The following is a 23,861-nucleotide window of genomic DNA, read 5'->3' as shown; positions in this document are numbered from 1 at the left end:
TGTATAAATGTATTATATAATATTTATATTTTTATATGTTTTGTGTCTTGCGGTAAAATTTGAGCCGCTTTTGACCACCCCTGCTCTATAGCCTCTTTAAATTGTAATTAGATTAATAAATCAAAATCGAGCTACCTTAATGGAGGAGTATCATTTACACTTAAAATTATAGATATGATATCTTAATCACATTCTATTACATATGTATTTATAACTTATACTGAAACTTTTAATATATATATATATATATATTTATGTTGAAATGTAGTATATTTTTCCAAAAAATTTCAAAAGTAAATATTCTAAAAATAATTTGGTTATAAAATCATTACTAACCTTTCCTTGTGCATCAACTGGAGCTTGTTTTTGTAATAGCAACTTGGTGACTTTAATGTTGCCATATTTTGATGCCAAATGTAGTGGGGTAAACCCTTTTTTAGTGGTTGCTGTCACTGAGGCTTCATTCTCCAACAACACTGATGCAACCTGCCAACAAAAAAGTCCAGTGTTTCTCATTCATTATCAGTCATGTCAACTTATTAATTTTTGTACAATATTTTACAAAGTTAAAGCTTGTTAAAAGTAATTAATGCTGTTAGATATTTGTTCTATAATAAATTCAAGCTTTTAAAATATGTTTATACATTGCATCAGTGTTGTGAAGCTAAAGCCTGTGCCCATGATAAATAGTTTACAGCCAATAAGTCAATATAAAGTCATAGTAAATATATTATTGCGTTAGGATAGTTAGGCTAATAATATTTAGCCACATTTAGATATGGTAGGAAAAATGGAAAATATTTATAAGAATAACAAAATTTCAGGACTTACCTAATCAATGAATATCAATTTTACCAAGTACCAAGTGACTTGCTTGACTTTTGAAGGTAAAATAAATTTAGAATGGAAAAATAACATTTTAATTGCGGTGGCTTGACAAAAAAAAAATAGGCAAAGCGAACAAAAACGTGTTTATAAATATTTAATTTTTTTTTTTTAATTTAAGAAAACAACAATGACAATGATTAAGCATAAAATATTCACATCCATATTCTAGTTTTGTTTTTAACGGTGATTAAACTATTATAAAAAGATGTCTTTTGAATTTTAACAACGATTAAGAGATCAAAATAATGCTATAATATAACATTTATGTCATGTAAACTTTTATGAAACTTAAAAAAAAAACTAACAGCACTATATTCAATATATTATAATATATCATCATCATCTAATATGACAACATTTTAAAGTTATAAATGTAAATCTATTATATTTTCTAAATTCTAACATTCACAGTAATAGTAATTAAACCGTATAACAATTATTCAATAATTTATAAGTGCAAATTTGCTAATAATATAATATAATCATATTATATAGTTTAATTATTTATAAACAACTCTTAAAAGAAAAAAATATTTATTTTGAACTTAGTTTTGGGTCTACGTATAATATAGTGAATCACTGAACCATATTATACAATTATGTAGGTGGTTTCATTTAATTGTAATTTGGATCAAAATATTTTAGCAAATTTTAAAGTATTAAATTATACATCGAAATATAGACTTGATGATAAATATATTGAATCTCAAATCTTCTTATTACATAAAAAAAGGTTAGGATTGACGATTATTATGACACAATTAATACGATATAATAATACTGATTTATAAATGTCATAAATTAAAAAAAAATGGCTAATTTGGCACAGTAGGTACGTATATTTTCCTCATTTTTTATTGCTTTTTAATTTATATGTATTAAAAATTAGATTATTTATTTTTATTTACGAAGAATACGAACACATTTCGATGAAAATAATATGGCAGTGAATCCTTTGTTCAGAAATAAATTACGTCATTCTCAAAGTACTTATTCGACGACATTTTAGAAGGACACTTTAATTCATATTCTTATAACCGACGAAAATTAAAAAATGTATTTAAAGCTTACATAAATCATTATTGGCACCGAAATTTGAATTTGAATACGTAATTGCTTTTAATTTACAAAGTAAAATTATTTTAGAATAATTATATTTGTAGCATATTTTCAACTCGATTATTAAAATTACTCGAGTAACTTAAGAATTCTTTTAGACGTAATTATATTGATAAAATTATTATGGTCTAAATAACTGATTGGTCAAAATTTAATTTAAACAAAGACATTAGGTATTTCCGACAGTGATAAAATATTTTACCGATTAAATATCACCAGATTTTCTCGATCCAATTATAATGACGTACGTTGAACTCTAGTACCAAATATGATATAAAGATATTAAAAGGAAAGACTCACAATATTTAATGGTTTTAAATAAAATATTCTCTTCTAACAGACCAAAACTTATCAAGCAAATATGTTGTGTCCACGTGATCCATAATGCGTTTCATAATCAGTGCTCTTACCTCCTCCTGGCCTTCTTTAGAGGCAATATGTAGAGCGGTGTATAGATCTTTCGTGGTCGAATCGACTGCCGCGCCGTGGGCTAACAGTAACATTACGATGTCCACGTTACCCAATCTGGAAGCTATGTGAAGCGGTGTTTGTTTCTCCTGCACAACAAACAAATATAAATAACGCACATGGGATCAGAAACCAGCATACGATTCACACGTACTCTAGCCCTGGCATCCACTTGAGCTCCGTTACGGAGCAATATCCGTATGATATCCGTCTGATTGGCTCTGGCAGCCAGATGCAATGGCGTTTCTCCTCTCACTGTAGGTAGATCCGGATTGGCTTCATGTTGCAACAGGAATATTACGATGTTCATACAGCCCATGAAACTGGCGACGTGCAACGGAGTGAGACCGGACTGTTTATCAATATAAAAACAATAACCGTTATAAATATCGATAATATACTTATTAGTATTTTCGATCTGTCGAATCGACTATTGTTGATCAGGCAGCCGTTTATATTAAATGAGTATGTATAGGCTATGTGTATACTCACTTCCGTAGTAGCTTCTAAGCTCGCGTTGTACTTGAGTAACAATTCCACAACTTTAATACGGTTCTTCTTGCATGCGATGTGCAACGGCGTAAAACCATTTAACGCCCTAGCATCGGGATCCGCATGTTTCTCCAATAAGAGTTTAGCCACCCTGATGTGTCCGCAGTGGGCGGCTACGTGAAGACCGGTTAAATAATCTACGGTCACGTCGTCAACGGGAGCATTATTGGACAATAACACTTTAGCGGCTTCCACGTGATCTCCCTGTGCCGCCATGTGCAATGCCGCCAAACCGTTCTACAAACAAAAAATATAATTGTATAGATACAACTTTAATTTTTATTTTACTTCAAATTAAATAAAAAATCATCTAAAAACATTTTTTTAATTATTATTTTATATAATATTATGCACTTAATTTGTATAATATAATGTATTTAAAATAACTAATAAAGGGTAGGATCCACACCAACCTTGGTCTTTGAACTAATTGGAGCATTTCTTTGTAAAAGCATGTCAATAACTTGATCGTGTCCAGATCTTGCAGCACAATGTAAAGCCGTTAAACCATCTCTAGTTTTAGCTTCAATATTTGCGCCGCTCTCAAGCAACAAAGATACCATGTTACTTTTACCCCATTTCGCTGCCACATGTAAAGGAGTTATGTTGTGCTATTGTAAAATAAAATTATGATTAATTTATGTATAATGAATATTCATTGACGCCTAAATAATTAATAGAATTTCGTACTTTAGCAGAGTAGTTGACGTCAGCACCTTTAGCAAGGAGAAGTTTAGCAATACCGTCGTTTCCATAATGCGAAGCAATATGTAATGGAGTAAATCCACTCTTAGATGTTACGTCTGGATTATGATCATTCTGCTCGGAAAATATATTATTATTATTCTAATTCGATTTTATGTAATAATTTAAATCAATATTTACTTGAAGGAGTAAATCTGCGGCCTTGCAATCGTCTTTTTTTGCTGCAATATGCAATGCTGGGAGACGCACTTTACCTTTGGTATCATTTTCTAATAACACAGTTACTACCTTTTCATGACCTTGCTGCATTGCAACAGCGCATGGTGTAAATCCATCCTAAAAAAAAACCGTATATCAGTTATTAAATAGCTTATTCATACCCTTTTTTACACGTCATACCTCAGTTGCCAGATTTTGATTGGCCCCATTTGCTAATAAATACTTAACAACTCTGTCATGATTTTCTTGCGCAGCCATGTACAAAGGGGTGAAACCATTTTGACTCTGCACATTGACCAATGCGCCATGTTCCACGAGGGTTACCACCACATCATATTGCCCCGCTAAAAATACATCATTTATGTTAATTGTTGAAAAAAATGGAATATGTATTATATACCAAGAGAAGCAATATGAAGTGCAGTATTTCCTTTTTTTGTTGCCGAATTTACGTTAGCGCCCCTTTTCAATAACTCTTTTACGATTTCCAAATGCCCATCTTTTGAAGCCAAATGCAGGGCATTTAAACCGTTCTTAAAATAAACAATATTGTTGTAGTATTAAAATATACAAGAGGTACAAATTATTCTAAATACTTACAGAGTTTGATGTATTTATATCGATTTTATTTTTCAAGTGTTCAATAACCTTATCAAGATTCCCGGATCGTGCCGCTCTTAAAAACGAAGAGGTATTCCCCTCCGCCTGTAAAATTATATACGCCATTATATATTTATAAATTGTATAATTGAATATAACTACGAATATAAATATTACAAAGAAATTAAATACCTAGTTATATATTTTAATTATGAATAATAACCTATTGTATAATGCATAATATTGTATATTTTGCATACTATTCATGTTTATATTAAATTAAATTTGGGTTATTAAATCAATCTACAAATATGTATAATATACATTTATACATTTTATATTAATGAAATAGATAAAAGTAAATAATAATAGTAGTAAAAACATAAAAAAAAATACTGGATAATTTACTTAGGTATATTAAATTAACATAGAAAATACATAGAATGTTATAAAAAATGTTCTTAATGATAAAGTGAATAACAAGAAATGTATAAATTATGTTTTGTTTAGTAAAATAAGTCAATGTTTATAATTTGGTAGTTCTATAAGTGTATAATGTTGTATAACTTATATCTATACTTACTAAGTATATGTGTTTAATTAATAATTATTATTATATGTAAAATTATTTAATCTTATGTGTAATATAACACGCTACACTACTACCACAAAATCAGGTTAAAGGTGTAGGTAATTTTTATTATTTTAATTAATACTTTGTTTATTATTGTGTTAATGTAATAATAAACTTTTCTCTAAATAAATAAATAAAAAAAATTAAAGGTCTATAAAATATTTCATTCAATAGAAAATGTATTAACATTAATTTTGTTAATAAGACATTTAGACGCAATTATATAAATATTATAACATTTTGTTTAGTAGTATACTACATTACTATATAATAGTTTAGGATATAGAATAAATTATTAACTCTATAAACAAATAAACAATACTAGCTAAAACTTATTTTCAAATGAATAATTAATAGACTCAGAAATAACTGCCCACTAAAATAGTAAATCATATATAACTCTCTTATAAAATTATGATCCAAATAAATAATTCAAAATAATTTTAATAAAATATTACAATTTTGTTTACAAGAATACGCTTTTTGAAGCCGTTACATTTCTCCAAATGTCTACGCTTCCATATCAATTGATTAAAAATTGAACATAGTTATCACTTATGTAAAAATACATCATTTATTTATTTTCAAATTAATTAAAAAATACATTCGTATAAAAACAGCGAAAAATTTTAATTCTATGTAATATTTTATAAATCAATTAAATATTAATTTATTTCTTGTATTATAATAACATTAATGAACATAAGAAAAATAATGTTTATCAACAGTTTAATTGTTAGTGATAGGTAAGTACTATTAATCACAATAGTCCTATTATTGTTATATGAGATATTAAATATATAATAATATATTATTTTACTGAATTATGATAATGACAATAGTGTATAAGTTATTTCTGCGATATAACCAAACGATTTATAGCAGTCATTAAACGCGCGTAGTTTTGATTTTTGTTTCTAATTTAATGTTAAGCTTTGTATATAGCTATGTAGGATGTGAAGACTAATGGCCATTATAAGTACGTATTTATTTCATGCCGAAATCTTAGACGTTATATGTTATTAAACATAAGTCGCACCCGACTAGTATCACCATCAGATGATAAAATAAAATATTAAACATGTTATGAGGATGTCAATGCAACACTATTGTGCAATTATTGTCCTTCCAAAAAAAGCCTTCAATATCCAAATTAATAAAGACACTATAATAATCATTATCTATCAGTTAATCATTTAAAAATTCAAATATCAAAAATAGCCTAGCTGTACGCCACTATAATATGTTAATACAAATTGTTTGTAAACGGTAACTATTACTCGTATTATTTACCTATAGTTTGGCTACAATACTATAAATTCAGAGGGTTGTTTTTAGCATTCGTATATTAGTGTGTGTGAATAAAATATATGGAGAAATAATAATAATGTTACGTCAATATTCTTTTAACAAGATACACAATCAAAATTCTTACTTGTCCGGTTTCGGTGACCATGTCCACCCACGCCGCGGACCGCGGTGCTTAACTACTTAACGAATTGTTTTAGTGCAACTATATTAATAATATTATAACAACAAGTAAATTGTGTCAGAATTACGCCATTTACGTGCCGGTGTTGCCGCATACGGCACCGATACTGAACTGGCCCCTTCGAGCTTATCGCCGGCGACGAGACGGCAAACACCTCCCTTGTACGACGCCCTCACCCAAATGTCATTATTGAAAAAGCCCCTAACTGGTCAATGCTGCCAACCCCCGCGGGCGTAACTGGTGCGCGCACTTGCTGCAAATGCCACATACACCTGTGTGTGTGTGTGCGCGCGCGCGCGCGTATATATGACCTGCATAATATATAAGGAAAGAATATAATATACAATATTTATTATGTATATATACGGGTTTAACCTATTGCTCACGTATGAAAAACTAGAAGAATTAAAAGAAAATTGTCAAAGAATAATACAAAATAATTTGGAAGAAATTGAAAAAATAAATATTATTATTATTGTTATTATTATTTTAAACTTCACTTTTAAAACGTTTAACTTATCGATTTAAACGTGAACACAGAGGCTATACGTACATTTTTATTTAGTTTCACTAAAACAACTTACTTAATTTTAAGATAATTATTTTTAAAATGATATAACTCACCCCTAAATACTCACAATGATTTATTTATAAAAATAATTGTATAACAATTAAATCTATATTCTCTGAAGAAACTTAAATTACTAAACGTTTGATATCTGTTCAAAAATATCTTCATTTTTCGTGAATTATATTAGAAATATAAAATTATTAACTTATTAAACAACGTTAAAAAAAAAATATGATATATGAATGCGACACACTTAAATGTATTATGTCTACTTTACCGAAATAATTTCATAAAAAACCTTAATAATTTCAATCGCAATCAATGTCCGTTCATTTCCACAGTAGCTAGAATTTATGAAATAGATACTTACCTACCTTTAATTCAACTGGAATAAACCTACGAGTACAAACCTACTTGCAATTTAATATTGTTAATTATAGTACGTAAAAACGGCTTATTTAAACAGGTCTAATATTCTCCAGTAAGAATTTCGAGATTTCAATAACAAATTTATAATTTTCGTGTAAAAATGAACTTGAGAACTTAACGTTCGCAATTTTACGATGATCTTATACGAATTGCATATTATTATAGGTATATTTCGTTCGTATAATAGACTTATATTATACAAATACGACCATAATATAGGTATACTATTACACGGAAATATTCCATAGACGACACGACGGCGTTAATAATAATAATAATAATAATAATTGACACCATATACCAGGTATGGTATATTAAATATTATGTCGGATGACGTCGTAGCAGTCATCATACCGCAGTCATACTGCAGTCCATATGTTTTTAATACATCAAAACGTTAAAAATATTGAATTAATAATAATAATAAATTTGATGATAATTCGTATTATAATATTGCGGAGGTACCCCCTGCAACGATGCGCAATCAGATTTATCACGATTTCTGTTATAGATACGACAAAGGTTGCTACACCGCGAGTTCGATTTAATAATTCCTTTCGTTCTCCTTCACGTATACCAATTAATAATATACCGTATCTCAATGTCGGTAAAATTGTGCAATAATTCGACAAACGGTTTCCGCCGTTTTACCAGTATGGCTATACGTATATATACGTGTACCGTATGCCAGTGTGGAGGTCGCGTGCTTTTAAGTTGGTAATGCGTGCGAGAGTACAATAAAAAACACGAAACCAGTGACGTTGACGGTCGGGGTGTAGGTGTGTAGCGCGGCGTTTATATATCGAACGGCGGCGCCGCCAGCCGCGGCGGACTGTGCAAAATCAATACGCACCGCCGCCGCCGCCGCCGCCGTCGCTGCCGCAGTCACTGCAGCCGCGCGAGGGGTGTGCAGATTAGATCCGGTGCGGCGGCAGACCCCCGGGCCCGGGGAACGAACGAAAACTTACCCTACTCTCTTTATTAGCACAAATCTGGCAACGTCGGAGTGCGATTTTTCTAATGCCCGCGTATATGAGCTATGTACACATAAAATATATAATATATGTGTACAATACGTAATTTCACACACACGACCAAAGTGCGCGATGGCTTATAAATATTATAACTTGCGATAAATAAACAACGAATTTTCAAACTCCATTAAATTGTGAAAACGTTGAATTTTCATTGCCGCCGTGGTTTTAAAAATATTAAAGCTGTAAGTACCTACACAAGAGTCAAATACTTATCGATGTTTTTTTCCCGTGAAGGCGCTTAGGGTACGCGTTAAAATATAATAATATAGCTTATCTATACTTTGTAATGGCCCTTTCGTCGGCCAAGCCTTTGAACACCATATACCATGGGTCACCAAATTGCGGCCCGCGAACACATTTTATTCGACCCGTAGACAAAGAATAAATAACACATATTATACGACATATATTATAATATATGTGTTATTGTTGTAAATTATTATTTTTGCTAAATATTATTGGTTTTTAAATAATATAAATAAGTAATTAGAATTTTGATGGCCCGCGAAAAATTTTAAGATTCCCAATGTGGACCTTCAAAAATATTAATTGGTGACCCCTGCCATTTACCAATGTCTACTATATATTAAATATTATGACAGGTAGCGTCACAGCGGTCTCACAGTCTTTTATATTTTTAATATACTAAAATATTAAAGATTGTTGTGAAATTTTACCGAAAACCCATATACTTGAGTTAATTTTATAATATTACAAAATGTTCTAATGTCAGCAATATTTTCAATCGACGTCTAGGGAAAAACATCAATACTTATTTTGAGCTCAGTACGATTTATATAATATAATATCAGCGTAACGCTCCAAAAAAATTGAATTTTATTCCATTTACAAAATTACAAAATATAAGTTTAATGTCACCTCATGTCAAATAAATATTGTTAGCACTTTGCTTCGAAATTTTGAGGTATACAGTATCGGATATAGTAGGATATCAATAGGAGGTACACCACTTAGAAAAATTACATTTCATTGTAATATAATCGGCGATAACGAACTACGTTACCTGATGATTCTTCATTGTATCAACTATCTAATAATTCTAATACGACCTGTATAGAATAATCATAAACAGAAGGCAAATACACATCATAATATGTATTTAATTTGACGATTGTCATAATAATATTGACGTGACCATTTTAAAATCCGATTCGTGTGACTGTGGGCATTCGACTTTAATTATGATAAATTAACGTCGTAGTCTTGTTTCCTATGTCCCATTATCATTATGTTCATATGTTCATGGATTATTTTACTTACAACGCAGACTCACATTAGAAATTCAATATTGCATTATAGATAATATATAATGTTCTTGTAATAAAATTAGTATAAAAGCATGACGAATTTGAGATAATTTAAGATAAGTATAAAAAGAAAACGTATCATATAGGAAACCTGCATGCATTTATTCAAAATAAATATTAAATACCATATTTTCCCCTTAATATTCGAATATTCAATATTATATATTTATGTGTAATATGTATTGTATTTTCGTTTAAACGGCTAGAGCAGTACTTACATACAATTATTTGTTAATCGGAAAAACTGTTTAAACAATAATGATTTTTTTCTCAGTAAATCTAGACACCAAAATAAATGTAATGAATACATATTCATGTTTTATTTTCGTGTGATTTTTAGTTTAACATAACTTTTAAGTTATTATTTGTAAAAATCTAGATTTTATATTTTCAATTTACACATTTTAAACTAATTTCAATTTTGTTTACTGCAATTTGTATTGCATAATAGTTATACCTTGACAAACTCAAGTATTATTTAAAATTCTACATATTGTCGTTGTTTGGTGCGAGTACTTGGAACTTATTAAAAACAAATACACTTATTGAGACACTAATAATAGATGGACAAAAAGTGTTAGCCAAATATCTTAACTATGGATTACAATTATTCACGGTCAAGTGTAGACCTGAAGTATATTTAATTTTTCACGTAGTCTTAGTTTTTGAATAACAATGAAAAAAATATATTATATATATTATGTTCAAAACCAATAATGTTTAACGAATATACAATGTTGACAAATTTTAGAAATGTTTAATGAGAGAAATTTATATGAATAGATATAAAAATTAGAACTAGGTATTAGATTTTATAATATTATATGTATGTAGTAACACTAGAAGTCGAAATAATATTTTCTAAAATTGTGATTTATATAATGTTTTAATGTGGTTAAAAATAAATTATATTATATTTTCTTTATATTATTTCAAGACATGAGATATAGGTAAGTTTCTAGTGCTCGAACACTAATTAAAATCAACTTTTATTTTAACCCGTGTTTTTCTTTATCGGTGAATTAAGTATTGACTAATAAATTAGTAATAAATAGGAACTAAATGTTTTTTGTAAAAATAATGTTTTACGTGCTTTACATTTTACTTTATGGGTACATAAAAAAAATTGCGTTAAATTCAAAATTCAAATTTATAAATTCGTGTAATACAAATGTTTATAAGACCTAGTTTATTGATACACTTCACCGTTTTGTAATTTGTTTAACTCATCTCTAATAAGTCGTCGATACTTGAGTGTCATTTGTGTTTGAAACTATATAATTGAGGCTAAGTAAAATATATTTTCTATATTTTGGAAAATAATATTTATATAAAAACAGACATCACACATAATTTTTAAAATAAATTTTTTCTTTCGTTCAGTTTGGAATCTAAAACATAACTGTAAGTACATAATTCTGTATTCAAACTTATGACTAAAAAAATTATTTATAAATTCAAATCAAAAATACCATTTTACCGTCAGACTACAGCAAAAATGTACATGATATCATCATAAAATATATTTCGGCGACAGTTGGTGTTTTCTCAACACGCACAGATAAGACTTTTAATACACTTGGAAATACAATAATAGAAATATAAAAACTATAGATATTTTAGAATTAGGTAACCTAACCTTTTAAAAAAATTAACTGATAATTTTTTGCGATAAATGTGCACAATTAAATTTATATATGACGTTGATACTAATAAATTTACAAATTTCTATTAAAGGTTAATGTAATATTAATTAGTCATATCACTGTAGCAACCCGCGTATAGTTTTTGATTTTCAGTCACTATAATATTACTATATAATATCTACGGGCTATGATTATAAGTTTTGGTTAGTGGTTATGTACTTAAATTTCAAACTTACTTAATACATGTTTATCTAGCGTAAACTAAAAATTTAATATTCTGTTATTAAAAAATTATTTATTCACCTCTCATGCCAGTATACTAAAATGTTTTTGTCTACATTGGTGTATTAAGGCAAACTCGCGTTTACTTTTAGTGGAAACTATTGATTTCCTTAACAAAACATATAAAGGTCAAATGGGACATACGAGCGGTAATTTACAGCTGCGTCTCGATATACCTAACATCCATTTATATTTTTTTTTTATATATAATATTTCTGTTTTACATTTATACCCATATTGTAAGTACCTAGATGCAATTGGATTAGATCCAGGGTCACTGTATAGAAATATTAAAACTTGCGAAATCCATTTAATTAATTAAAAAAAGAGAAAATTGAAATTATAACAAATAAAAATATTTCATAAACAATATTATTTTACGAGTAAACATAATAATAATAATAATAATAAGTAATTGCGTTTTGTTAGTAGATAACATGAATTAACGAGCTTTATTAAAATACGAGTATGTTCACTTAAATGTCACTACAGCATCATTCGTCACCTATTAACAGTTATGTGTTTCAAAGCCAAAATGCCAATTGTTTTCCTATATTCCAAAATTAGATACACTACGAATGATTTTAAAACGGTATAAAATCAATATTCAGATTTTTAGTTTATCCAAATTTTAGATAAAATCATCAATGATAAATAAATTAAAACATTAACTCATTGACTTATGAGTTGAATTGTTTTGTAGACACTATTCAGAATTTATTTCTTATTACTCGTAGTTTTAAATTTTAATGTTTTTCTATAATAATTAAACTATTGTATTTAATAATATATTTATAATTATACAGTATACAGTACACTATAGTATCTTTATCATACATACAATATACAAAAAAATCTAAATGAAATCTACAAACATTAATTTACTATTTCAAAAATTCAAACACAATAAACTATAAAATTATAATATTATTAGGTGTAAGTATTGAGTAACGTGGTAGTTTTTGTGAAAAAAAAATCGCTTTCGTGTTTTCAGGTTGTAAAATACATTCAATTCTATTATAATTTAAAACTAACGACATTTTTTTCTTGTTAATGTTTTCTGTGCTTAATTTCTCCAGAGAATTTACCTATATTGTACTTTGAAACATACGTGCTCGAAACCATTATAAAATGTATTAAAATACTATTTATGTTCTAATAAAATATAGTTTTATATAAATTATATATAAACTGGATTGATCTTTAAATGATATAAACATAATATGTAAGAATGTTATTGTTATAATATTTCTAATATTCTTACTTATAAAAGTAAATTATTATATTTCGTTAAGTTATAACTTATAAGTTTATTTAAATACATAAGTAATTAGTAAATTATTAAATTATTTTATTTTATTATTATTAAATTATTATAATATCCAAAAAAAAAAATCAAATATATTATCTTTTTTTTAATCATGCAGGCTTTTTAATTTAGTTTTGTACCTACATTATTCCCTTTCTTTTTGTAAATAACTTCTATTTAATATTATACCTTTTATGTTTCTCAGTTAAAAAATATATTTATATTGTAATGTATAATGTGTACAATATGTATATTGTAATAAAATTATTCTCGATCAAGTATATATGAGAGAATACAGGAATTTCATATTTTTTTTACCAAGTTAATTCCATAAAATTTAGTTTGTACCTACTTATAAGTACCTACGTCACGGTATCACATATATCATAGGGTTAACTGCCACTACTTGAGGGTAAATATAATCTTGCGTGGGAATCTTAAGATCGTTTGAACAAAACACAACAAACACTTACGTATCAAGGCTACTGCGGCTCGATAATAAATCAATACGTTTTATATACAGACGACTGGTAAATGTACGTAGAGTAGACATCAATATTTTGTTTCGTGTACAGTATTAATAAAATATTATATAAATAACATATTGAATATTGATAATAAAAAAATATACCTAATATAATTATTATATTATATAACGAATGTCCTAAACGTTTATCTACTTTAATGACCTATTTTTTTGAATTTATTTTTTTGGAATACAATTTTCGAAAATTATCAACGTATTATATTGAGCCTCAATTATTGTTAATAACAATTTGTAATAATAACATTTTTAGTAGTTTCTAGTTTACCTTGACTTAATATATAAAAAAAAAATTCTTAACACTATATAGAATAGAAAATTAATCAAACTATAATTAATTATTTTAAAATTTGAACAAATTCTAATAAAATTCTAATCATTTTAAAGTTTATATTATATGGAGAACTTATTAACAGTCAAGTGTGTTTACAATGATATAAAAAATATAATAATACATGTATATCCTCTGCATAGCTAGATATAGTACCTGTATGTTTTGTATAATTTAAAATTATATAAATATAATGCATGCCTAAAATGTATCAATTAACAAATTCTTTGTATTCATAGTGTACGATATGTGTATACAATAAAAATGGACCAAATTTGATAAGTTGTAAAGAAAACTTTAAAACATTACTTTTAAATTAACAACTATAACTTCCCTCACATGTCACATTAAGCTATATATAATATATTATATACTCATGTGTACCTCATATACCTTATATTTTGATAAAAAACCACAGAAAAAAATTAATTTTATTAATTTTAACATTGTAGATTGTAATACTGTATATTTAATTAAAGTATAGTTAAATCATTGTATTTTACATGTTTAAGAATTTTCTCTTGTTCATAAATAAATCGTTTTAAAATAAATTATATCGATTTGAATAATAATTTTATATATATTTATATAAAAAAATCATCAGACAATTCTATAGTAGTTTTATATTTACTTAATAAAATGCTTATTGCGCGTTAATCTATAACCACTATGAATATTAGACGAAAATATGTTAACAGTATTTAAAGAGCGTAATGACTCATAAGCTATTTACAATTTGATATCAGTAATATGATTTTGTTAAAATTTTCGGCATCATATCGTTCTAAACCATACTTTTGTATAATACAAATCTAATCAAATTTTCCTTAACGAATTGCAGGTGACAGTCAATAATCTTTATAACAGTACCTACTCCAAAACAAAAGATTATTACCTATGAGCCACAAGTAAGATAATGTTGTTTTTTTCAAAATGTTTATATCGTTGAACGTTTGTTACGTAAATTAGTATAATATAATTATGTGTAAAATTAAAAACGCTTTGCTTATCTCCCGTTGTTTTTGTCCTTCTTAATAATATACAAGAATTATATTAATATTCATATTTTTATTCCTATTAATTATTTTAAATAAATGCGTTCAAAATAATGTAAATAGGAAAAATATTAAAATAAGACATTAAAACCTTTTGAAAAACCATTTGAGTACATTACTATAGAAATATGCATAAAATGTGTTAAATTCAACGATATAAACATGTATACTACATAACGGACTAATAAATAAATTAATAATAAAATAATATTATATTATTATTGATCAATATAGATGTATGTTTTGATTTATTATAGAATTTCAAAATCATCACATATATAGCTGCTGATTGCTGAGCCATATCTTATTACTGCACGCACAGTATAATATATCCGATATACATATAATATCGTTAGATATTAGCCATTATAAGTGAGGTAGGAACACATCAATGAAACATGATATGTGAAAATCGAATATTCAACGACGTACAAGTGCACGCACAAAAAATTCATCAGGTGACTATACGATGAGTATTGTCGGCGGAATTCGAAACGCATTAAAATTACACGACTCAACACAAAAACACGAGCACGGTGGGCTTGGACATATTAAATGTGTAGGTTATTTAGTTAACATATTTTTTACATGCGTATACATAATAATGTTCAACTGTTGCGCGTTTTCGGTGATGACAAAATAGTCGTACGGACTAATGCGTATAGACACAATATACCGTAATACATTGTGATAGTGCTTTTACACCTTGTATAACGTGTTAGGTTAGTATACTATAGTATATTAGGTATATTAATTATCAAAATTAAAAAAATGTATCAAAACGATCTATAATACGCGTAAACATGTAATAAACAATAATATTATAATATCATTATACAGGTAGGTATACTGTATTATTGTGGTAGGTATACTTACGTTGACGTTAAGAACGGATGGGATTTTCTTATTGTTGCTCATAATAATAATAATTATTAATATTTAATCGCCCGGTCAATGTCAACGCCCGCGTGTGCGGTGTATATCCGAGCGCGCTTGTATATATTATTATTATTATTATTACTATTGGGTGTATGTACGTCAGAGAGCGACGCGTGACAGTGAAAAGAGGGCGGACGGTCTGAGATTGATGAAAAAACACGAAACGGAACGAAAAATTAAAACCGAACAAAACCACTTTCGACGGGAATCGATTTATCGTCGTTTATCTTTTCGCCGATTCACTATCAAAAACAGTTGCAGGTTAGCTGCGAAAATAATAATGGTAAATAATATTACGTGGTTCGCGACAATCGTTCAACGCACCCGCGGCATGCGCATTTGATCGTTTGGTCGGTCCGGCGACAGAAATCTCAGGAGTCCGAAAGATGATTCGTGTAAGCGTATTTGACGATAATAATATATACACGTACAACGACGATATTCCTCTCCTTGATATTCGTACGCGCGGATATAGCCGTGTCCGTGTGTGCGTGAACGCGCGCGCGCGACGCTGGTGCACGCAGGTCCGTAAAAATAGACCGATAAATATAAACTTTACGCCTTAGGTATTCGGGGACCACGTCGGAGAGGAAGACGTGTCCGGCCGCCGCCGAGACGAACACAATAAATTATAATATTATATGCACGCAGACCTTGCTGCAGATGTGCGTATTAAATAATAGATATATAGGTAGTATCTAATACCTATATGGCTGTTAAAGTTTTAGAGTACCTAGGTAGTAGGTACTATATGATGAGGCTATAGTTAGGTGCTCTACTTAAAAGAGTATAATTGTCAATCTCCAACGGTTTATGGACCCCGATGAGAAAAATCAATATATTGTGGACACATGCAATTATATCAAAAATCACTTTCATCACAATCTATAAGCTCCACGGCGAAAAAATGGAAAATTACAATGATGACAGTAGTGCAATCTCAGAATAATCGCCATTAAAATAAACGAAAAACAACATACACGAAGGTGTTTGAGGAAATTTTAATGTTTATTTTATTAAAATTGAATATTGTAAATTGTTTAAACGTGGTCGCCATATATATAAGCTTTATACCTTATGTGTTCGAGGACCTGTTCACGTCGTAAAAGAAAACGTGCCCGACCACCGCAGCCACCGTCTAGGTCCTTAACGAAGATTGTATTACTGCAAGTCTCCAATTATAATATTATGCACGTAGATGCAAAAGATATACATATTTTATTATAATATATAGGTATTCGGACGAAATGCAGATTTCTTTTTCTTTTCATAATATCTACTCTACATGTAAGCGAGTATAGACGGACTGATCGATAAACGACAAAGTGGGTCCAAAAAAGGTTAATAAATAATTTACCCATAGCTGCATCAATCTATACAACGATTATGTCTTTCGTTTTCGTGATGTATATTATAGTATAATATAATAATTATTATACTGTTATTATAGTAATTATTAATAATCGACTGTATTCCGCCGCCAAGTTAGTAGTTACTTGCTGCAATAGTGCAATGCTGCAATTATTTTCCGCAGGATATGCAGATTTCGGATAAATTAATTTTGATTTTTCTACATGTGGCCAAGAACACTGAAAAACTAAATTGTTATAGTTTGTATACTGCACGTGAAGTCAATTTTCCAACATATCGAGAGTTCATTTTATCAACATTTGAAACTTGATTCATACTTAAATGGTTAAAAAAATATCTCATCAGTAAATAATATACAATATACACGCAGTTCAAAATCATGTAAGATGAATAACATATTAGAAATTGGTCATTAAGACTACAGCCGTGTATACCGTTTGGTTGTTACATCTTACATAATATGGTCCATGTTCATCATTGTCAAGTCTACCTTTGACGGTTTCACATCGATCTCCTCGTATTATACATATAAATAATTTTGCGTTTGTATGCGTACGTACACGTGTACGATGTGTCTCTCGCCGTCTGCGCGTTTCGTTTTTATTATTATTATTATTATTTAATAAAAAAAACATATTATTTCCGACCCTCGCTATTGTCTATTTTATTGTTTAGTTCACGTTGACGCCACCTGCAACGATCCTTTTTTCCACACATCGTTTTTTGACGTGAATTTTTTCGGTGCGTTGTCATTGTAACCAAACGATTTTTGTATAACCTCCCCTTAAACAGTATACATATAACACAAAATACCTATTGATAAACTTAATTAATTTAAAAATGAATACAAATATTAATGATAATTTCTAGACTATTATTTTAAATCGATGTAATAAGAAAGAATTAAACAAATAAAAGCACAACTACAAAAGACGGCAACATAACTTTTATGATCATTTATTAAACTTATTTTTATTAAAAATCAACAGATTTTCCTATAACTAACATTAATTCAATTATAATAATAATATTTTATTGACTTATTGTGTTAATAATTTTTCAACTTTGTCTTGGACCATATGTAGAGTTATAACTTATAACTTATAAATTGTATAACTATACTATTTTATTCTTCTGTCTTTTCATTTGGAAAATAATGACATAAACAATCATATTTTCCTAAGACCGACTTAACCGTACAATAAAGATTAGAGCGATTACCCGATCCCAAAAGTAGATATACAATCGTGTATATACTATAATATGGAACCGTAATGGTCGAATTTTCCTCAACCGCCGTCCATAAAATAAAAATTCCTTGGATAATCGTCGTTAATACAAAACTCGCAAAATTAAAGATATTTATTATAAATTAAGATTTTTTTTAAATTATTTATTAATTTATTATACCTCTTCTATATTTTAACTTAACGAGTCCAACTCGTCATTATGTGTTATAGTTAAAATATGCCGTTATATACGATTAAAATCTTAAAATAATAATCAATAACACATTGTAAATGTTATTGTTATAAGTTATAACTTTACATGAAATAATAATTATCAATAAATGTATACCTATAACCTAACCTAGGTATTTGTGTACAAATAGCCATACTAGCTGTATTAGCTATACACACATTACATTATATTTTACTCGATAAGATGAATACATAGTAGTGTTATATAATGATATGTATTTTAAATAAATAATAATTTTAAATTTAATGTTATAAAGTATATCTAACTGTTAATCAAAAATGCAATCTGTGTATAGTATACGTGTTGACATTTCTACATTTGTAAAAAAATAATAAGAATTCAGTAGTGGGCGAAGTTATATAACATATAATAATAATCAATAAAACAATATAAAAGCTTATACGACCTATATAAAACATATTATCTACATCTGTTTTCATGTATATATAAACATTTATATACATTATGCATTCAATTTGAATTGAGGCGGCCATATATAAAACAATATATTATATACTATATAGGTTGAACCACTCTGCAGTGGTCTTATTACCGACCGTTGAATTCTAAATTATTTTTTTCTTTAAGTCTTACTAAGATTTATCCTAAAATATAAACAGCAGTTTTAGACTTCTCCAAAACTTCATTTTCACACTCTGAACTTTTATTTACACACGATTTTACAGTAAAAAATAGACTTGAGATTTCGATAAAACGATTGGTACAAACAGAATGTGAAAAATTCAAATTATGTATGTTTGACGATTCTTCATCCTACCTAATTTGATTAAAGGTTTTAGTACTTCAATTTTCATGTACAAATGAAAGGCATTTTGACTAGAACGGAATTTTCCGACAGGGAGAAACCGCAATAGAAATGAACCCACTCTTTCTACCTATATTATAGGTACTTATATATCACTGCAGTAATATCAAAGTTTTTCAATCTTTCGGATTTTAAAAATAGCCTAATCATGGTCCATCTTGTATAAATATAGGTCACATATATAAAATAATATATTATACATGTTATCTGGATAAATATATATCTAATACATAATAATAATAAGGGTAGACCATGTACATATATTGCTATAATAATAGTGAGATGACAAATACTGATATATTTTATATGTGATGATTACTCAGATTACTATTATTATAGCCACGCAAAAAGAAAATTATTTTTTAATATAATATATTTATTTCTACTAACACTCTCTTTACATAATATAGTCTTTAAAAGTTTAAACAGAATCGCGAACAAAAAAACTTAAAATAAAATCTTATCGCAATCGGATCCTATGATTTACTTTATAAACTACAGAGTTAAACTGTAGTATGATACTCATTGTTTTGCTTGTGTAGTACTTTTATAATGAATGTACAGCAAGACGTGTACCTAAGCGCATAATATTGTACGCGTGTGCAGTACATTCAATATTCGTATTATTAATTAATAATACTATTTCATTTCGATGATTCAATTAATACATAATATGTACAGAACTGAAAACTTTAAATTATTTTAATTAAATTACTTCGCATACACAAACGGTGCCTAAGTCGTTCATTACAATATATGGGTAGGTCGTTTTCGCGAATACGCCCTATATAGAAACGCGCCCGCGCCGACGCTGTTTGTCATAAATATTAAATACACACTATGTTATTTATTATTTCTTATAATTTATTCATAACGATAACGCAAGGGATACTATACATGATGCTGAATGTCCAACATCATATCGAGTGTGTAGTAATTTTCGCTCATTCGCTGTGCAAATATAGTACCAATATAATATGCCTATAGCCTACACGCCAGCTGATGGTCGTGTAGTACGAACACATACGTACATAATATCTAATATAACACTGCAAATACGCGCGCACATGACGCACATGATTAATATTATAATAGTTTACTCACTTTTTTCAGCTTTTCCGGTTCTTGTTCCATAGTGGGAACGGAAGTCCGCGCGGCGTGCCTAATATATAATAATATTATATATTATGCGTTCAAGCCATGACTGCGCCGGTCGATTGGACCGATGCTGCTACAGATTGCCTGAGTGGAGTACGATCCGTATACGATTTATCACGTACCTGCGACGACGATAATAATATGATATGTATGTAAAATAATTGTACTAGCAAAAACAAACTCGCACGGCGGGCGTGCGGTCTAGAGGTGGCAAGCGATAAAGATACGCGAACGCGCATATACACAACGGGCGAATTAAACCACCAGCGGGGCGGTGTATCCGGTGAAGAAGCGCCACCGCCGGTGATCGATCCCGAGAAACGGTATAAATATTATTTGTACAGGATGTCTCAAGAGGAAGTTCGTCCTCACTCGTGAACATTACCTACTATATAATAATACCTATACGACTATAAGTCATATAATATTATGTCGTCTCAATAACCGCTTTCTGTCTGTATATAATCTTTAAAACTGCTGCAGATGCCTATATAACCGTCATTTAAATATTACTCGCGGAAATCGGCGATTTAATTCTCGAAGTATCTATACGGATTTAATACTATAATACAGATTCCGGAAATGCGAAAACGAGTATTTACTATAAATCATATTTAGGTGAGTATTCGTAGATCACCTACATAATTATAAATCACCGTAGCTATATATGGCAATGACAAGCGTCAAAACATCGTTTTTCAAAAATGTTACTTCGAAAAATACGGTTCCGAACACGTCGACGGGTGATACACCCTGTATATATTCTATAGGTATTCACCTCCGCTGTATACGGTATGCGGGTTTAGGGGTGGAGCGTGCATGCGTGTAGTGTAATACGCGATCTCTGCGGTTGTCGTATCCAATTTTATTTTCATTTTCCCTCTCATTTTCTCTCATCTGTCTCATCTCTCACACTCTCTCTCTCCCTCTATTTCCTCCGTCTATTACTTTAGCGCCAATGCGTCTGACCGATGGTGTAATAATAATAATAATAATAACGATTTCGTCTAGGGGGCGGAATCGTTATTATATTTCGACGTATGCTGTGTAGGCGAAGAATGAGGACGAACATAGGTACACTTATATAATATATTTATGTGCAGTCGTCAGTTGATTAATTAAAGCCTGATGTTTTTATTGACGACTTGACAGATTGATAAATATTAAATCGGTGTAGATACTGTAAATTTGTTAAATTGCAGCACAAAGTATCTGTGGAATTTTAGGTTTTCTTATAATATATTTATTGGGAATTGGGATTGAGCTTAGTGGAAGTAAAAAATGTAGACGCTTTGTTGGTTACAGAATTCGTAAAAAAAAATTATTTTTTATAATCTTTGATGAGTATGTTTTTGGGATTCAGATGAGTAATATTTTAAATTGTATTATTGTTTATAAATAATATCATGATTATTCATTTCCCGAGTGGGATCAATAAGTAATAACTTGTATAAATCATCAATATTTAATGTATATCTGTATCTCGATGGTTTGTTTACTTTGTAACTAAATCGATAAACTTTGTCACTCATGCAGAACTGTAGACATACATACACTTTTCAACTACCTTAATGGTTTTTGAATGACCTAATATTCAAACCAGGATTAACCCAGGAATAATATATAGAAGTAATATATAATACTTTAATTAGGTACATAATTAAATAATAGTAACTCAAATACTCAATCCAAAACATGAATGCATATTTTATGAGTTTTTAAGAAAAATTTTAAGATTTTTTTTGAGAACCAATGGGTATTATCTTTATGGCATCATATTTTAAACTTTTGATAACTTAAAAGTCCACTCTTTAGACCTATAATATTGTTATCTAATGGATTTTTCTGAAACCGATGTAGGTACTTTTAGTATAAGTATACCATACTTGGTGTACTTATATATAAACGTAGAAGTTGAGTTAAAAAAAATGTAGACTTTCCTATACCTATAGCCTGCAGCAGCTATAGGATACGACATAATAATATGAGACGAGACAAAATACAAATCACTCGTTGCGTCGGTGTAATACGTATACATCATATTATGTGTACACTCCGGTTGGCGATCTATTATTGTAACGATGGTAGACACATAAAAAATAATACGAGAAACCTTGTCGGCGGGTCTCGATCCGACATTCGATATGATTGTATAGGTATATAGGTAATATAAGTACAATAACACGGTCCGTGATAAACGTCGACGTTTATTTCGGTGAAATACATATTGCGATTCGAAGACGACCAACACACACACTAAACAGAGTTAAAAAAAAATATAGCTAGCCTATTTTGATTTTGGACGACAATATTGTAGCCACTACGTGCGATGGCGCGGACGCGATAAAAAAATATTTAAAAAACCCTAGAGTGTTACGCAGCATAGTCGTAGATATACAAGTCGATATAGGTGCCAATATTGTACTTTCGTGGACTATAATAAGCGAGTAAAAAATATCCGATTCTTTCAAAACCGCATAAGTCGATCGACCAACAGCAGCAGCAACCGAAATATTAATAAATTTATGTACACAAATACAATATTAAACGGATCGCCGTCAACACGGTAAAATATTATAATGCGCGTTATTTACTTACCTACGTCCTACACTCCTACGCCGTGTGCCCGTGTTCAATAATAATAATAATAATAATCGCATACGCACGATATGATTAGATACCTACCATATATTATATCACACGACCCTACTGCCACCGTCACCACACACGACGGATATTCAAGCACAATATTATAACAATATAATAGATATATATCGTACAGCCGGCTTTCCGCGGGATTATAATCGAAAGGGTCTGTTTTCGTTTTACGACGGTAAAGTGATAAATATAAACGCATATAATTATAATAGTATGGT

The 23,861-nt window shown here is 29.1% G+C and overlaps 1 protein-coding gene and 1 long non-coding RNA gene across 19 annotated transcripts in view; one reads left to right on the top strand and one right to left on the bottom strand.

Annotated features, from left to right (window-relative positions):
* LOC132929264 (uncharacterized) overlaps positions 1-21,263 on the bottom strand; it is a 111,871-nt gene extending 90,608 nt beyond the window's left edge. For 5 of the 18 annotated variants that reach the window (XR_009662087.1, XR_009662088.1, XM_060994501.1 and 2 more), the window contains exons 1-11: positions 16,086-16,625; positions 4,552-4,656; positions 4,352-4,484; positions 4,132-4,295; positions 3,913-4,068; positions 3,718-3,846; positions 3,441-3,638; positions 2,968-3,264; positions 2,630-2,827; positions 2,418-2,564; positions 337-486 (exon numbers count right to left, since the gene is read on the bottom strand). Coding sequence is in view for 16 of the 18 variants with exons in the window: in XM_060994501.1 (XP_060850484.1) it covers positions 337-486; positions 2,418-2,564; positions 2,630-2,827; positions 2,968-3,264; positions 3,441-3,638; positions 3,718-3,846; positions 3,913-4,068; positions 4,132-4,295; positions 4,352-4,484; positions 4,552-4,656; positions 16,086-16,127 (1,719 nt within the window). In the remaining 2 variants the exon portion in view is untranslated. Of the gene's footprint in view, positions 1-336; positions 487-2,417; positions 2,565-2,629; positions 2,828-2,967; positions 3,265-3,440; positions 3,639-3,717; positions 3,847-3,912; positions 4,069-4,131; positions 4,296-4,351; positions 4,485-4,551; positions 4,657-6,620; positions 6,893-16,085; positions 16,626-20,931 lie in introns of those variants that run through there. The other 13 variants (XM_060994500.1, XM_060994499.1, XM_060994504.1 and 10 more) reach the window with 6 other exon arrangements.
* Positions 8,592-16,125, top strand: LOC132929266 (uncharacterized). The gene is made up of 3 exons (XR_009662089.1): positions 8,592-8,896; positions 14,996-15,062; positions 15,467-16,125. It is a non-coding gene; the product is annotated as an uncharacterized LOC132929266 (long non-coding RNA).
* Positions 21,264-23,861: the final 2,598 nt, after the last annotated feature.

This window comes from Rhopalosiphum padi, chromosome 4 (genome assembly GCF_020882245.1).
Source record: "Rhopalosiphum padi isolate XX-2018 chromosome 4, ASM2088224v1, whole genome shotgun sequence".
NCBI classification, from domain to species: domain Eukaryota; kingdom Metazoa; phylum Arthropoda; class Insecta; order Hemiptera; family Aphididae; genus Rhopalosiphum; species Rhopalosiphum padi.
Note: the sequence above shows the minus strand (reverse complement) of the source record. Positions and strands in the feature narration are given on the sequence as shown.